At 46.0% G+C, this 18,583-nt stretch overlaps 1 protein-coding gene across 1 annotated transcript; it reads left to right on the forward strand.

The window, feature by feature from the left end:
- Positions 1-6,595: 6,595 nt before the first annotated feature.
- On the forward strand, positions 6,596-7,537 carry LOC147740911 (olfactory receptor 5A1-like). Its single transcript, XM_086925050.1, has one exon. The coding sequence runs from the start codon at positions 6,596-6,598 to the stop codon at positions 7,535-7,537; it is 942 nt and encodes a 313-aa protein (XP_086781176.1).
- Positions 7,538-18,583: the final 11,046 nt, after the last annotated feature.

Here is an 18,583-nt window from a genome sequence, read left to right on the forward strand (position 1 = left end):
GGCGAAAGTATGTTCATCCACATCCCTGAAATGGCCAGATGCTTTACCGTTGGTGTTAATGAGTATGCGTAGTACACCAGACAGGAGAACATGACTTTTACCTCATGAGGTGCTGATGGGAAGAGCTATGAGATTGCCGTCTGTCCCCTCAGCGGCCTTGCTGAATATCACAGATGATCTGATTCTTGATTACTGCAAAGGACTATCTGATGTCATCCATTCTGTGTCTCTTCAGGTGCAGACGGACGAAATCCCGACTTCTAGAGACCTTTGTCACGACCTGTGTCCCGGAGACTGGGTTCTAGTACGGAAGCACGTGAGGAAGAGCTGCCTGGACGTCCGCTGGCGAGGGCCGTTCCAAGTCATCTTGGTGAAGAACACTGCTGTGAAGTGCGGTGGACTGCCAAATTGGATCCACGCTTCTCACACCCGAAGAGTCCCAGCGCCCCTGGAAGAAACAGCTCCTCTCGTTGAAGAAAATCCAGCTGTGGAGGAAGATCCACAAGAGGGGACAAGTCAAGCTGTGGGGGCGTCTGAAGAGGCTGGTAACTCATCCGACCGAGCTTAGGGAGATCACAACGGCAGTGACACTGAATCTGCCTCTGAATGGGAAAGCTGCTGTGAAGGTGATCTCAACTCTGAAAGAGCTGAAGGCAGGGATGAGCAGGTTGTGCCAACGAGGAGCAGAGGAGTGAAGGGCACCGAGGCAAGTTGGCCTGAAAGACGGAAAAGGCTGAATGTGAGGCTGACCTCTGAAAGAGATCTTGCACCTGTATCTGAAGAATCAGACCCGGAAGGAGAAAGCCAAGAGTCAGAGGAAAAGGGTCCGAGGAGATCAAGGAGGGTGAGAGTACCTTGCAGAAGATACACCACTCCGGAGTGGACCTACCCTTTGACAAATGCCAGGTGTACTGATATCCGGGAGGGTGAGGTCGGTGCTTGTGACCGATACGACTCCGAATGTTATGTTGGAAGTGATACTGTTGGTACCTGGACAGGAAATCGAAGGCTTACTGACAATCACTGTTCCTAACCCCCCCTCTCCTAGACAAGATAAATGACTTGATCTAAAATAGATTGACTTTTCCCACATTTGGCCCTGAAATACCTGCCTATGAATCAATAGTCCTTCACATGGAACACTTGGACTACGTACTCTGTGCACTTGGAGAAAATCTTATCATCGATGCACAGTAAAGACTTTGTAAATAGCTGATAAAGAAGTTACTTAGAGCTGAGTGGAAGAAGAAGAAATTTAGGGACATCCCTTAGAGGACGGAGAAGGGTTAGGGTCCCCTGAATACGAAATGAAAAATGAAGATTTGAAAGGGGATCTCTGCTTCTAGGTGTGGTTTGAGAAAAAAAATAAATTCATGAAGCCAAGCAAGAGACTTTGTATTGCTGAGACTTTGTGTTGCTGCTAGAATGGAATCGTACTGTCTGAGACCATGGAGGCTGGGAACCCGACTCGTAGGGCAAAATGTATTATAGGTACACTAATAGGGTTAGTGATTTTCTTTATATTTGTTGTAGTTTTAGTTTCTTATATACGGGTATGTAGCGCGCTTTAGAAGTGTCACTGATTGATTGATTGATTGACCACAAGAGCAGGAAGCGGAGGACAAGGGAACACCTACACCTACCACTCCTAGCCAGAAAGAGGTAAACATAGGAGCCGAGAAAGCTTTGCTAGCAGAAGAAAGCCGTAGATTACATGCTGATTTGTCCAAAGGAAACTTTGGGAAGTATGCTAAATTGTTGTATGAGTACATTGATGCGAAGGATGCGAAAGATTGTTATGTGTGTATGCAATTGCCAGCTTCAGTATACGAGGGTATTAGATACCATCACCTGCCATTAACGTATGGAATTTCATGTAGTTTGCTGCTTAGCATATTTTATGGGAGATCTCATTTTAAATATTTCTTTTCGAATTATGATGCTGTGCTACCGGAAGTCCCAAATTATAAGCACCTGAACAAGTGGCATTATTATAAATCAGAGGATAGACTTAGATACTTTTTCATTCCATTGAAAGCCATAGATACCTCATACGCACACCGACACAACTTGACCTGTTCCTTGACCGAGGTAGAGAAGAAGTTCGGAGAACAGGTTGAAGATAGATACCAGAAACAAAAGCAGTTACAGACGTCAGGTCAGGGCAAGGTAGATTGGACGGATGAGGAGCTTGGACATAAGTCAAAGGGAAGCTATGGTCCGATAGCCTTGGATGTGGTACAGAAAGGGAAGCTGTGTTTGCATAGGCCAAAGACGTATTACGAAAACGTGTATGTGGGTGAGACAACTTGTGAACACACTTTCAAAATAGAATATTACACCAAGGACTTCCTGAAGAGCGTGGTGCAAGTGATCCCTACGGTGTATTTTGTTTGTGGAAGAAATGCGTACGTGAGGTTGCCGATAAGTGGTATGGGACATGTTACCTGGCGATTATCTTTCCTAAGATATATCACACTGAGGATTTTGATCAGGTGGAGGGTGGCAAATTGACAAGAGTGAAGAGAGGAGAAAGTGCTGGTGCAATAGTGGGAGATGTGTTTGGAGCTGCGATACCAATGTTGGGAGTGATCTTAGATGACGTGAAGATATGCAGATTAGCAACAGTGGTGGATGAATTATCGATGAGTACGGCAAAATCACTGGTGTTGATCCATGGTGAGATGTTGTCGATACGGGCAATAGTTTTACAAAACCGCCTTGCCTTAGACGTCCTATTAGCAAAAGAGGGCGGAGTCTGTAAACTTTTAAAGGTTCAGGAATGTTGCACGTATATTCCGGACAATTCCAAGGATTTGAAGAAATATATACGCAACATTACTGCAATCCACTATGAAATTAACGATTTGACACAAGAGAATACATGGGAGAAGGTTGGCAAGGGATTTGGGAGTGTTGGAAGTTGGTTTGCAAATCTGGGAAGAAGTTTTCTTAAATACATACTGGAACCCTTGATCATCATAGTGGCATGTGTGATTGGATTGTGGGGTTTGTTGAGACTGTACAAATGCTATAGATCCAATAGAGTGGCTAGATCGATGAGGGTACAAGAGCAGAGAATGGAGGATTTGCAGGACAATCAATATCGAAGTTTAAGGGCATTAGAAATGCTCAGGCGAGGGAATGTTGCAACAAGTGCTGTATAGATCGGTCCCTACCCTAAGGAATGTGGGTTGGGGGTGATGACACAGGTCATCAAAGGGGGGACTGAGAGAGCGCAAAACTGTGTTAGAAATTGTAGGGGTGCATCATATTCACAAGTAATCCGCACCCGCATATATAGAAGTTTATAATCATGTTTGAAATTGACACGAAGCTATGAAACCATGTACCAGAATTTACATAGCTGTAACTTAAAGTGGTTTTGAAATACTAATGTCATGTTAACTTAGAAATGTGTTTGTAGCGTAATAATAATACAGTTAAAGGATGCTCAAATAGGCCTTGATGTCTTTGAATAAATGTTTAGAAATTCAATATTGAAGTCATGTAACGACATAGAAGTGTTTAGTTAGAAAATGTATTCTTTCTTTTGCTATAATGATGTAGGCCTAATGAACGAAACTGTTTGCCAATGTTAGGGGGTGACATCTCGAAAACGTGCTGAGGCCCAGGTGGGGAGAGAGGATTGTGTAGGCCGAACTAAGAATGTTTCTTTTAACATTAAATCATGGGAATGTCTTTTCCTAGAAGGTTACTTTAGAGAATTAATTGCAAGTAGCATGTTACTGCGAATCGATTTATGTGCGTTCCTTTGCAGGTGCAAGGTTAACCAGAGATAGTAGAGAAGGGCCCATTGTGTATGAGCATTAGGATGGTAGTTCCAGACCTGGACTAGTGGCTGCGGAATTTCAGGGAAGCAACTTCAAGAGGAGAGGACTCTGGGACCCAAGGCCGTTTTTCAACGAACAAGGATGAAGATGTCGTAATGAAGCTACTTTGAAAATTAATACTTTGAGAGGGGCGTCCCTTAGGGCATGCCGTCCAAATTGTGGGTTTCGTATTAGGGACAGCACCCCGGGAGGAGAGCAGAGCAGAAGCGCATGAGGGCGAAGAAAGATGCTGGGTAGGCAGAGAGCAGTGCTATGCGAAGATGAGTTCGAACGAAGTGACTGAACTTCTTTGGAAGTCACCACGGCTGACACCTTTGTTAGGAGGGAACCTGCTTGTAGGGATGTCATTTAGTATAGTGTAGGGACAGATTTATCTGGATGTAGATGTATTTCTTTTTCTTCCATGCCTACCAAGACCCAGATTATAGCAATATTTGCAAGTCTGGTGGTCTTGGAAATTATATTGGTGTTGTTTCTTAGTCGTCTGAGACTTTTCCGTAGGATTATGTTTGTATTAGTGCCTGTATATCTACTGAATCTTTTACTGAGGTGTTTATATACACAACTGCTTTTGGCTTTATAATAAATCTTTAAATTTGACTTTTTGTCAGTGGTACTTTGGGGAAGGTGATGGAGGTAGTTCAAATTGATATGTTGAAAAAGATTGCCTTCTACACTCCATGACAGGTAAAAAGGTCTAGTCAACCTGTGGCGGGATTCTAGAGTTCTGATTCTGATTCTAGATTACAAACCCCACCTTTCCAGTGGCGTGTCTGTCGCGTACCGGGGTATGGGTCGCACGGGACTCTACTTTTAGGGTAGTTTTCAGCTCCCGTAGCAATCGAGTCGTACGGCGTGTTACCGGAACGGATCGCACTTGCTGGGTCGGAAAATGCTTCCTCTTTACGGACGGACGGCGCGTACAGCGTGACCCGGATATGTATGTTATGTATTTTTAGTTCGCATGGTATTTGGTACGATTTATATGGAGTTTTGCTTGCGGTTAGGATCGTACTTCATTGTACGTACAGGGACGATGTCGGTGTACATATCGTACGGGAAAAAAGCTCTGTACAGCGATTCGTGGGGCTTTTTCCAGGATCAGAATTGACCCCCAAATGTTTGCTGCATGTACAACAAGAATACAGCCAATATATAGGGTATACATGATTCCTGGCTTGCCTCTTACCCCCAGATTCATCATGGTCATGTTTTGTGAGTCCTTAATAGCGAATTTTAAGGATTAAAGACTATTAATATTAAAGACTTGCAAAACGGGATGCATGTAGAAATCACAATATTTTATGCGATTTCTACTGCTTCCTTATTTGCGATTCGCTAATTGCTTATCGCAAATAAGGAATGGCTTTCCCATTCATTCCTTATTTCCGATTAGCAATTAGCGAATCACAAATAAGGAAGCAATTTCAAGGGGGCCAGGGTGTTCAAAGGACACCCTGAAGCACCCCTGAAATGGTAATGTACACTGGTGTTGCGCACACACATGTCCAAAGGACATGTGTGTGTGTAACATACAACTTAGAAAAATGCACTAAAGTGCATTTTTCTAAGTTTTTGCTATTTACCACGTAGTTAGACTTTGCGGTAAATAGCGGCCCCAGATTGCCAATTAGCAATTTTAAAATGGGTCATGAATTGCATTTAAGGAATCTCAAATTGAGATTCCTTAAATGCAATTCATCGCAATTTAGCGATTTCTAGAATTGCGATTTTTGCATTTGGGATGATGAATCCCAAATGCAAAAATAGCGCTCGCAAAGGGCCAGATTCTCAGAATCTGGCCCTTTGCGAGCCGATTTCGGATTGATGAATCTACTTGTTAGTTCACTAATAGGAATATCGTCTGGGCAGGAGCAGTACTAATTCCCAGTTCATGTTTAAAAACTCACTTTTCATAAATAAATTATCAAAGCATGTTGTGGTAGTGCACTGTCATTTTAACATAGCATATTTTGCATTGAAATTACCACAAATCTTTCCCAGTAACATATAGATTTACTAATGATAGCGCATAAACAATGATTGGAAATTGGGTTTCAGGAAAAATACACAGAATTACAAAAATGGGTCTTCATAACAAGTGAAATATATCTGAAATGTTTGAACAGTTAGCTATTCCAGTGTTGTGGTAGGAAAAAAGCCTGACATCTTAAAACCTAACATGCTTTACGAAGTTCAGTTGTCACACACTTCATTTTATAAAATCCTCTAACTTCAGTCACAGAAAGAGAAATAAATGTAGGTAGACAAACTGACTTTTGACCTCTGTCTCTGAAAGCCTGCAAATGCACAAGATAACAAGATTTAAAGGCATTTCTATTGCTCTTTCACTTTGTGAGCAGTAAAGATGCCCTTAAATCTTGTTATCTTCTCTTATTTGCACAGCTTTCAGAGTCAGAGGTCAAAAGCCAGTTTGTCTTCCTACATTTACTTTTTGTTCTGTGACTGAAGTTAGAGGATTTTCAGCTCTCCCTAAAAATAGCGAGTCCTGAATGAATCTTGCTTGACAATGTAAGTGGGCAAGTGGATTTTTTGAGCCCTGCCTAATATGGTACAGGGCAATCCCATAGTTAGGCGTGCTACTTTTGAGAATGCCCATTGATGCCTGTTCACTATACTATAGTTTCAAGTTATATTGATGACTAAAATGTATTCTAGAAATAACTATCAGAGCTTTAACGTATTAAATCTTGTCTCAATTGATACAATCTTAGGATAGAATGGATGTTGGAAATCAGACCTCAGTGACAGAATTCATCCTCCTGGGACTCACTGATGACCCAAGACTTCAGGGTCCACTCTTCGTTATGTTTCTTCTGTTCTACATCTTATCATTACTTGGCAACATTAGTATCATAGCGTTAATCACTGTTGAACCACGTCTTCACACCCCTATGTACTTTTTTCTAAGTAATTTGTCTTTGTCTGATTGCTGTTACTCCTCTGTCATTGCCCCTAAAATGCTGGCTGATTTCTTCTCCCGCAAAAAGGTGATATCCTTCATTGGTTGTGCATCCCAAAGCTATTTCTTTACAGTATTTGGAACCATCGAGGCCTACATGCTGGCGGCCATGGCTTATGACCGCTATGCTGCTATCTGCCACCCTCTACTGTATCCACTTATCGTCAACAGCGACGTGTGCATCCTGCTGGTGACCACCGTCTACTTGGGAGCATTCATGACTGCGGCAGTATACATTGGGTGCATCTTCCACGCCTCCTTCTGTGGCCCTAACATCATTGATCATTTCTACTGTGATCTAATGCCACTGATGAATCTCTCCTGCTCCAATACCATTGTAGGAAAGACAGTGATTTTTTCAGTGGTGTTTTCTTTGGGCCTTGCCTGTTTTGTAGTCACGGTAGCATCATATGTCTATATCATTGTCGCCATTTTGAAAATCCGCACCACTGTGAGCAGACCCAAGGTCTTCTCTACCTGCGGCTCCCATCTGGCTGTTGTCTGTCTGTTCTACGGCACATCCATGTTCATATATCTTCAACTTCCTTCCAGTGACTCTGTCTTGCAAAATAAGGTTGTTTCTGTATTTTATACGCTGGTAAATCCAATGCTGAACCCCCTCATCTACAGCCTGAGAAACGAGGAGGTGAAGGGGGCAGTTTGGAAATGTCTTCATGCAAAAAGGAATGTAATTGATTAATCCAATACTACCTGGCGTTTTTGACATTCTTATTATACCTTTGGTTAAATGACACACATAAAAACCATTCATATCCTCATTAGTATGTCCCTATAGAAAATGTAACAAGTGATGTATTGCTATCTTGTCAAATGCACGTTTCTGACATGTGCTTTGATTCTGTAAATGTATAATAAATCTCTCTATTAAGCAAGATCAATAAAAAATAAATTGAGGGATAATTTAGAAACTATTTAGCTTAGAAATTATTCCAGCAATGTCATAAATCGTGTTACTCCTTCGCTCTATTATTTTAATCACTTTCTTTTAGACACTTCTTTCTTTTACTTTTAGGTTCTGAAACACAAACAAGACAGTTTTCATGTTAGCTATAGCTTTCATTTTAGTTTGCCTCATCACAATGTCTGCTTCTGATGGAGATGCGGTCCATCTTTCCAAGAACTGTGTCAAGTCATTCAGACACAGACGTCAACTAAAACCCCAGTGTGACAGCAGTCTGGGACAGGTTCTTTTTCAAGGTCAGATATAACATCCATAGCCAAAATAGTGTAGTCTGAAATGATGTCCTCTCGCCTTATATATCCATAAGGAAATGTCTGGGCCCATACACCAGGATGACCATAATTGGTGCCAGACATTTCTCAATTTATGTTGGAAATTTCGATCTATGATCAGATTCAGTATATAAGACGGTTGCTTGAGTTAAGAAAGCACCTTCACCTTGGTCGCAGATCCAGATTCCATCCCAACCGAAAGAGCCTCGGGCAAGATGTCCTTAAGATCTGCAAATCATTCCATTATGCATTCACAAACTTGTGCCAGGATTGTGTTCTCTCATAAAAACACGTTTCTAGCTCTTGGCCTTGGGCTAGAAATAGCTGACAAGCTATTCCAATCAACAACAAATCCTGTTGTTCAGGTATGTGCCCACCTTGGAAACTTAAGCCTATTAGTTATTCATCTGCTAGAACTAGCATAACACTTAGAGATAGCACAGTGAGGGTGTAAGGGCAATACATTGTGATGTTATGATTTCTTCCTGTTTCCACTCTTTTTGAAAATCTTATCTTCTTTGATGGTATCAATAATATGTGCACTAGATCCCAGCATTTCAAAATAAATATCTTGAATAAATATTCTGTTTCTAGTGATCTTGAGTGTGTAAATCATTAATGAACAACTATTTGATTTGCCATTTCCCTCAGTTAGTTACTCAAATGCATTTACACCACCTCATTCATATATGGATGAGGTTCTGCGGGGCTACAATAAACTGTATCTCACATTCAGTGCTGGTGTATTGGACTAAGTTCACTTGTGTCACCTGTGGGTGCAACAACAAACATTATAGAGCTTAGTCAGGAGCTCAGTTTACACAACCAGACCCTGAATTATACAAAAGGCAAGGACCTAAAATCCATTCTCCAATCATAATTAAGATGGTAAGGGGCACTTGTGGCGTTATTTTGTGCCCTTCATCAACCAAACAATTAGAGCCTCTACATTTTTTAATGGTTTTGTCCTTGAACTTCTTTGCAGTTTTGGTATTATATTAAGTCATGTGCCTCAAAAAGTACATTTTACGGCTGTTATAAATCAATTGGGATTCCTGTGTCTGAATATAACACTCAGTATGCGGTCCTTTGCTGTTTAGAGAACAGATCTCCTTGGTTATTCTTAATTTCCATAGAATACAGGTACAGTATTCTATATATATATATGTTTCATAATATTTACTTTTTGCTATGCACCTATATAAATGAATCACCTCACACATTCATCCCAATCACAGACATGCTGTTGACTTACTTACTGATTTATGTTTTTAATTTCCTCTTTCAAAAGTTGGATAGAAGTAATTTGTTTTTCCATTAAGCTTCTACTGAATCAGTTTCCACTCATTCTCTAGGTATTATTGAATATGATGTTAATAAGGGATTTGGAGAGGCTTTGCTACTTACTTGACGCGGAAAGATATAGGAAGGTAGTATATGGTACTAAGGTACTTAGGGTGTAGGCATACCAAGGGTTTCCCATTGTGACTACAAGCCTGCCATTGGAGGCTGAGTGAGTTGGTGCTTGCACTTCTCACAAAACATACATTTCCTTATATCTAAGGTCAGCCCACTAAAAACATAAGCCACCCCTATAGCATGTTGTTCTGTCGTGAGTGCAGGGTGCTTAGTTACAAGTGTGAGGGTGCCCCTGCATGAGCATGATACCTCTACAAACCTCAGAGTTATTTCTCCAGGCCCTGTAAGTGCTGTCAGCCATTTTAAGACATTAGAGGACATAAGTCATTACAAGATGTATAACGGTATAACGGCTTGATGAAGCCTGGTATAAAACATGTTGGAATCATACCCAAACACTGATTCCAGTGCTGGAAGTACATTCCCATGTACCTGGGGGCTCCCAATGGGACCCCCAGTACTCCTGGTAAACTCCAGGGTTTGCCAGCAAGCTAGTGCTGTTGCTGACTAGTACAGACATGAACCTGCCTCCCTGCTACTGAGCTGAAGTCGAGCTGGGGAAGGTAGAACAATAGTTTTCCTGTCACAGGGAGGTAAGACCACTTCCTAGACAGGACTTGGGGGATATTCACAAGGACTCAACTCCGAATTATCCCCACCATAACTCATCAAAAGTGGAGATAGATTTAACACCCCATTCACAAGCTGGTGCAAACTGCACACATCGCCTGTATGCCCGCGATAACTGCCCCAAAATGTATCTCCACGGAGGACACCACCAACTAACCCTAATGAGTGGGCATTCCCGTGCAAAAACGAATGAAAAAACTGCAACAGCACATTCACAACAAGCTGCCAGATCTACGAAGCGAACCAAAAACAGGCAATAAGCTGCAGTAGCAGCAGGGAATTAACACTTGCCTTCTGCTGGTTCAGCATGAAAGGGAGCCCAGCCAAGAGCCACACCTGAAGAGCCACAGATGCCCTGGAGACAATGATCATGCAAAGCGTATACCTATGAGGGCAACAACACCCCCCGCAACCACCCCAGGCCCTCCCGGCGCTCCCCCGGACTTTCAAATACTGTGCATGACACAAGATCCATAACAAACCCACGATGACGCACAGTGCCAAAATAAATAAACACATGTGTGGCCAGAAGAACGAGAAACAGTCACACAGCACTGAAGTAACAACCAAACCTTTATTGAAGCACAACACAAAACAGCAATGCAGAAGACTCCTGTCGGGTCCGCCAGGGACAATCTCGACGACACAGCCTGGAAAAGAAAGCACGAAATCAGGTTTTGTGTCGTATACGCACATCGAAGGAGCGAGACACAGAGACACAGAGAAGGAAAGTGAGCCGGAGAGAGAAAGAGAGGAAAGGAAAGGAAGGGAGAGAGAGTGAGAGTGAGAGACAGAGGGAAGTGACAAAGAGCGAGAGAAAGGGAAGGTAGAGAGAGTAAGTATGAGGGAGACAGAAATTAAGGGAGAGAGACAGACACCGCCGCCCCTGCTCACACAGGTCCCATTGCTCACCTGCTCCCACTGGTGTGTCCATCAGTAGGCACACCGCATGCCCGTGTGAGCTCCAGGCCCCGGTCATGCCACCATGGCATGGTCCACATCATGCGGGCCCGGCCTGCTGCCAGCAAGTCCTACACATGACGATGAGTCCTGAGTCATCAATGGCAGAGACCACATCAGTGCACAGATCATCATCGCAGGCTGCACACCCGCTCAGCAATAATGTGTGCCACCAACGCCAGTCAGCGCCACGTGGTGGTAAGCCCGTATCGGCCGTAAGGTCTCGGATGCCACTAACCATGTGCTACGCCAGTCAGTGCCACGTGGGATTAGGCCCGTGTCAGCCGCAAGGCCTCAGGTGCCACTAACTCTGTGCTCCGCCAGTCAGCACCATGTGGTGGTAGGCTCCTGTCAGCCGCAAGGCCTCGGGTGCCACCAACACTGTGCGCAGCAAATCATGGGCCCTTTATGATTGAGCTCCGTACAGCCATCATCCAGGCACCACCAGCAGAGGGGAATGTGACGTTGTCAGCCCCTTATATTTGCGGGGTCAGAAAGCCTCTGGCGCCTTTCCCAAATGGGTGTGGTGTATGTGCAGACCTGCCCTCAGGGAGTGGTTGTGACATGCTGACAACTAGACCAGTGACCTGCACACCACCAGCGGGTACGCATGTGACAGGTAGCTATGTGGATCCCCCTCGGAGCGTCAGCGGACGGGTCTGGGCTGGCATATGCTGGACCAGCACAGGGCTTGGAACAATGACTCGAGGGCTCTGGGCATGCTTCAGTCCATGTCTGGACAAGGAAGTGACTAATACGTGTGTCCCTGTTGTAGTGTCCACAGCACCTGGGACACAAAAGGCAATGTAGCACACAGGGACTGGCATCCCACTAGATGAGCATCATTGACGTAAGGGAAATCACTGTCCCTACTTCCAGCCACACATTCATGCAGGAATGATGAAAGACAAGACACAGCAGTGCGTTACAGGATGTTTATTGCACATCCAGTGGAGTTTTGCAGCTGGAGCAGTACAGGGCCATGCCAAGCACACCACACAATATAGGCCCGTGGAGGGCTAGCCATAGTCCATCCTGGGATGACAGATACTGCAGAAGTGGAAGGGTACAGTCTGCAGTCTGTCGCCATTTCTTTGGTCATCAAACAGGATATGGCAGTCCATGTCACGGTCTAAGGTGAGTGCAGCGGAGTGTATCAAGGGTCAGTGGGAGGTCATGAGGCCATGTACAACACCAAGCAGAAACAGGCCAGGTGGCAGAAATGAATGCTACTGCCTCCTTCCGACAATAATCCCATCAACGTCCTCGTCTTCGTATGTGTACTCTGCCCCACCTGTGGGTGTTGCAGTACCGGCTGCAGCACTGAGTGCCTCTGGCACATCAGGTGCTGAAGTGGATACCCCTGCCCAACTGTGAGGCACTGACACACCAGGGGACGGAGATGTGGACGGTGTGGGGGCTGCAGCATTCATGAGCGCCACGCCTTGTGGCAGAACTGCCATGATGAGGATCTGCAGGGTATGGTAGAACCCAGCTACATTTCGATGATGTGCATCGGTAGCTGCCATCCTTTCCACCTCCATCCGCACCATGCCCTCCATGAGCCTGTGCATGTGTGCCAGCTCATGGATGGAATCGCTGGAACCTGAGCAGACAGGTATTCTTCTCTCCACATCATGACTCCAGCGATGTCAGTCAGGGCTCACTGGAGTCCATGGAGCAGGCCGTGGTTATCCGTTAGGGGCTGGAGCTGGTTCCTGATGGGACCTAGACACCCATGGATGGCGTCCAGTTTGGTAGCCATGATGCAGAACCCCACCCGCACCTGCTCAGCTGTCTCCCTCTGGCCCTCCAGCACACGGCATTGGAAGGCCATGGTTTGTTCCTGGTGGTCTTGAGAGAGATTCCTCCTGCTGGGAGCTTTAGGTAGTGGGTGGGGTCTCCTTGATGCATCTGGGCTGTCCTGATCCTGGAGAAGAGTTGCAAATGATGTCTATGATGTGTTGGAGGGCTTGGGTGTCGATGCTGGCGGTGTCCTCCTCGTCATCAGTAGAGAGTGGCTGGGACTGCTCTGCACGGGGTGTTGATAGTGCCCCTGCAATGTGATGGGGAGATGGTGTATTATAATGTTTCCACATGTATGTAGCCGCATGATACCTGTTGACATTCAGACAGCATGGCTTTGACAGTGTGTAGATCAGGGGCATGACCCAGAGTCATTGTGTGTGTGCTCTGCTTGAGTGTGCATGTGTGCCATTGTGGCCCTCTCCACCCGTCTCCCCAGTACCTGGTGGTCCTTCACCCTGTTGCGATTGTGTTGTGTCCTGTCAAGCAGTGTCCGGTTCCCAGACTCCAGCCACAGTCTCCACACTGATGTCTTTCGACCCCAGCTCCTCCATGCCATTCAGCACGAGCTGTGGCACTGGGCTCCTACCAACAGTTTGTAATGCTGCCTTCTGGTTAGCTGCAAGTTTCTCCTTGGTCCTTCGCTTGATGTCAGTTCATCACCTCTTGGCCTCGTCCATTGACCTCGTGTGCTCTCAGACGGCACACCTTGTCCACGATATTCCACCATATACTATTTTTGGTTCCCAATGACAAGTTGGAGGTGACAAACAGTTGTTGATGGTGTTCCATCACCTCCATAATCAGGATCCTGTTTTCCTACAGACTGAACTTCGTCTTCCTCATCTTCTTGTCCTTGTCCTTCCCTGTCCCCAAGGTCCCAGGCTGGTCGTCCAGGGTGCTTCTAGGGTTGTGCTCGTCCTCTGCGCCTGCTCCGACGGCCTCCATGGTGCTTGGGTGTTGGTCAGTTTGTGTTTGGGTGTTTTTTCTAATTTTATAGCTATTTTTCCCACCTGCCAGGTGTGTGTTGTAGGCCTGGCACTGCTTATCGCTGATTTCCTCATCGCGCTTTGTCCCATCGCATGTTTTTTCTCATTGAGGTTTGTGTTTTTATCGGCGTCAAGGTGGTTGTATCAAGGACATTGGCCGCAGTTTCGTCAGACTATCGCATGCTATCACCTTGTTGTGAATTACACGTTAACACAGGGTTATGTTCCCGCAATCGGCTGCGATGTGTAAAGGTGTGTCAGCATTTTTTGGTGGTGTTTAGCACACGTTCTTGTGAATATACCCCTTAGTGTATTGGGTTGGAGTGGGGGGCATTGCCAGCGCCACTAGACTGCTTTGAAGAGCACGTTTGATGTCCTTCTTCCATACCCCGGTTTGAGCCAGTTCTGGAAGCATTGGTTCCCACTCTGGCTCAAAACTGGAAAAAGGATAGTGGAGTATCTTCCCCTCTGTCCAGCTCCAGCTTTGGGGGGGAACCTGAGTCGTCCAAACCCTTTCATTATGGTACTTAAGAATTCTCCTGTGGGTGGGTTCTTAGATTAATCTTGGGACCAGACTCAATGCTGAAACAACAACTTCACTATTCAATCGTCTGGACACTTGGTCTTCACTGGACGTCGACTGGAACTAAGACTGCAACAAGGAAGACTCCTTCTGCCCCTGTTTTTTACTGTTTTGCAAACCTTCCACGTAATCTGTGTCTTTGCTTCATCCAGGTTCTCCAAATACATGTGGGAATAAAGGACACCTAAAAAATCTCCCAATCTCTCGTGGAGTAAAAGAGTCATTCTCCTGTATCTGCAGGCCCTCCAATGAAGCTGACCGGTCTGCTGCTCCTGATGTCCCACTGACATCCTGAGACTCAACAACACTGGTGGTGGTTCAGTGGCTCCTAGAGTCCTGACCTGTCTTCCCTGCAATTTGGAGCACAGTATCGCTCCTCGGGCCTACTGCATCTGATCCTCTCTGCACTGCCTCAACTTGCCATTGCCAAGGCTTGTTGGCTCTGAATTCCAGGAATCTTTGGGCTATAAGAAACTCCAGCCTCCAGCTCCTCACTTCCTGAAGAACAGAGTCTTCCCTGCATCTTGTGCATCTTGGGCTACGACTTTGGTGAGCTGCTTGAAGTCCATTTACAACTCCTGTGCCTTCAGCCTCTGGGTCCTCCTGAGAGTCTTCTCTTGCTTCAGTGGCCTCCCCTGTTTTCTTGGGCCTGCTCTGATTCTCCTGCTTTTGGTGAGTCCCTTGGAGATAGCTGGTCCCAACGTTTGCTTCTTTTCGTTCTCCACACCAGTTGAAGCTACCAAAGCTTGTTGGTGCTCCTGCCAGCCACCGACAACTTTAACACCGACAACGATTGTGGGACAGCTCATGCATGGGTTCTAGTCTTTCTCAGCAGTGCCTGGCCATCACAGCTGCAGCTAACAGGTCACCGTTGTCTCTTCTGAACCTTTCAACATGGGTGTGCATTGTGCGTCCATGCCTCCTGGTCACCTCCAAGTGGCATAAACTGTTCCCTCTGCTTGCATGTTTTTCATTTGCAGAATACACCCTTGGATTTCCCAGGACTCTTTCCTAGTCTTCTCCAGAGTCATCTTCTTCAAAGTCTCCCATTGGTGTCTACTGCAGGTTCTGTTGTCATTTCACCCCTATGCACCTGACTTCCCTGGTGCAGGTAGCCTGGTTCCTGTGGCATAGATGGGTGGGGTGGCTCTTCAACCTTCTGTCTTCCACATGGTTTCTTCAGTGTCCTCCAGTAAGGGTCTGTCTTCTCTAAAATTGCAATTGCAACCTCTCCATTGACTTCCATAGGGCATCTGGCTGTGTTTCCACTTTGCACACAGCCTCCATGGGGTTCCTGAGTACTTACCTTGGGTGGTTCCTTGTTTCTCCAGCTCTTCTGAGTCTTCTGGTAAAAGTCCTATTCACCTTTGCAGTTGAATTCCATTTTTAAATATATGGTGTGGCCTTCCCCTGGAGACCAGTGTATGTATATTTGTTCTACTTACTTGATTATTTTAAAGTATTCTTGTGTATTGTGTTGGTATCTCTGACTAGGAGATATACAATTGTGTTAGTGATTGTAATGCGTAATAAATAAACAGATTTTATATGCTGCTTTATCCTCCTTCATGATAATCCTGAAGGCTGCTCTCCACAGCTACCACTCTGAGAGCCCTTCTATGGTTATCAAAACCCCCTAAAATCACCTTAAGGGTTGCCTGGATTAGGGCACTGTGCATCACTTATATAAGTGTGCACCATATACTAAGCAAGCCTTATACAGATTACAGTTGTCTTTGTGTTGTGTAATAGTATGGGCCTCATAACAACATGATGTGCTGATGGCCCAATGAGCCGCAGCATATTTACAAGGTCGCGTAAAAGCCACTTTTCATGGCCTTGTAAATATGTGAACCTTTTGCACAGAACACTGCGAGAAAAGGGTGTTCCATGTTTTTTGCTATGTGTGTTCCCAGGCAATATCCATGGAATCTGAAGCATTGCCAGATTTACGAGAAATCGTAAACCTGGAAATGCATCAGAAAGTTAGGTAGGAGCAACAAGGGAAACATATTTTTTTCTCCTAGTTTTTTCCTGTTTCTATGTGTGCTGCATTCTGCAGCACACATATGTGAGAAGGTGGCCTGATATGCAGTGCTCACTATTCTAGTGAACACTATGTATCAGTCCAGCAACCCTTATTGATGATTGGTTGTAAGTCAACCTTATAGACCAGCTATCCTAGTAGCGTGGATACAAGCAGTCTAAGGCTAAAGACTCGAGAGGGCGTGTTAAGCCAGCTGTTTACCACACATATACCCCTTGAATACCAAGTGAAAGGACACCACACAAGTGTTATGAAAATAAACAAGATATTTATTAAGAATCACAACAGCCCTGTACTCTTTATGAGGACAGGGTACTAAGCACAAAACAAAACTCTTACGAAAATACTTAAGTTAGCACAGTATATACAAATGCCCGAGGGGCACGGAAAACCATATACTCTGAAAGTGGAATGCGAAATTACTAGCAGGTAAGTACAGTACGAATAGGCTTTGGAATCGCTAGATCTTGACTATAGAATCTTCAGATTACTTCTAGGAGACCCAGGGGACTCGGGTGCAGAGTGTGCACTCTCACGCGGGATGTGGGACAAAGTCTATGGTAGCTAGTAATGACAAAGTTAGTGTTCTCGGGCGAACCCGACCTGGTAGGAGGAAAACGAAAGTGGATTCTGACCCTTGGATAGTGAGGCTATGCTGGGGCACCGAAATGCCGAAGTTACCTAGCCCAGGGGCTGCAGCTGCATAGGTCTCAAAAGACGTCGGGAATCCTCGTAGACGGACCAGGAGCCTGGAAGAAAGAAGTTGCTGGCAGGCGACCAGTGAAGGAAAGTTTGATGGATCCAAGCCTGGATTGAAGGAAGATGACACCTGAAAGCAGAGGGGACCAAGTTCGAGACTACTAGCTAGTAGTCAGTGGGCACCAGGAGGGCACCGGATAGGTGAGTGGGTGACGCTGTGCTCGCAGATCTCACGGACCAGGAGGCGTTGTCGGCAACCAGGATGGAGGAGCGAGCTGTCCCACGATGGATGAAGCTGTCGGCGTCGCTGGACCCAGGATTGGGCAACAAAGCCTTGGCAAATTCAAGCCCACGCGGTGGACTCAAAATGGCGTCTGGAGTGGACCAGGAGGGTCCGGGGTGCCTCTCTTGAAGATTGAAGCAAGGGCCAGTCTGGAGCAACCAGACCAGCAGCAGTGATGTCGTTGGGCGTCGTGAAGAAGGCCACAAGCCAGCCGGCTAGTAGCCACACAGCGCGGTGAGCACGCAAAAGCAGAAGGGCCCCACGCAGATCGTGGAGATGCTGGAGGGCTGATCTTCGGTGCTGGAGCTGCTCAGGGTTGGGGCTTCTCGGACCCCAAAGCACTCACCAGTGGAGCACACGGTGGGCTTGTTGCAAAGAAGTCGTGCAGTCTTGGCGATCGTCGGTCCCTCGAGGTCTCGTCACACTCACAGTTCTCAGCTTTGCTGTAGAGGTGAGTAGAGGTCAGAGGTGCCAGGGAAGCCGGGTCTCGTCGAGCTGGGTTGTCGGATTCGTGATGAAGGACTTGCCGCAGACCGCAGTGTTCTTAGGATGGTGCCTGCGGATGCAGGGTGACTACTCCTTAGCCACAAGGGAGAATCTTGAAGAAGAAATCTTGATGTCCTTTCGCAGAAAGTCGGGTTTTGATTCCAAAGATGATCTAATTCGAACAGGGGGCCCGCTCCCATCTTTATACTAAAAAAGGGGGCTGACCCGGTGACTAGGTCCTGCCTATGGGAGGGACTAGGAGGGGGGTGGTTACACCCCTCTGCCATGCCGGACTTCCCCAGGCCAGGGGCTGGTGTGCCCCTGGAACTGGTTCAGACCGGCCTATGCGTAGTGAGCACCGGGGTGCCACTCAGCAGTCACCTTCCTGAAAAGCCCTGCCTACCCAGGATACACAAAACCATGTCTGGGACGGTGCTAGCACCGCCCCTGACAGGAAACCCTTTGTCCAGGCTTCCCTCGCTGGAAGGACTCCCAGCTGCAGGGGGTCAGACTCGTGTCTGTGGTGGCAGCATCCATTTTGTGGAGCTGAGGCTTCGTTTAACTTTAACCGGGGTTCACAGTTACATACA

This window comes from Lissotriton vulgaris, chromosome 1_1 (assembly GCF_964263255.1).
Source record: "Lissotriton vulgaris chromosome 1_1, aLisVul1.2, whole genome shotgun sequence".
NCBI classification, from domain to species: Eukaryota; Metazoa; Chordata; class Amphibia; order Caudata; family Salamandridae; genus Lissotriton; species Lissotriton vulgaris.

Coding starts and splice junctions, on each gene's coding strand:
- LOC147740911 (XM_086925050.1), top strand. CDS start 6,596: ATGGATGTTGGAAATCAGACCTCAGTGACAGAATTCATCCTCCTGGGA.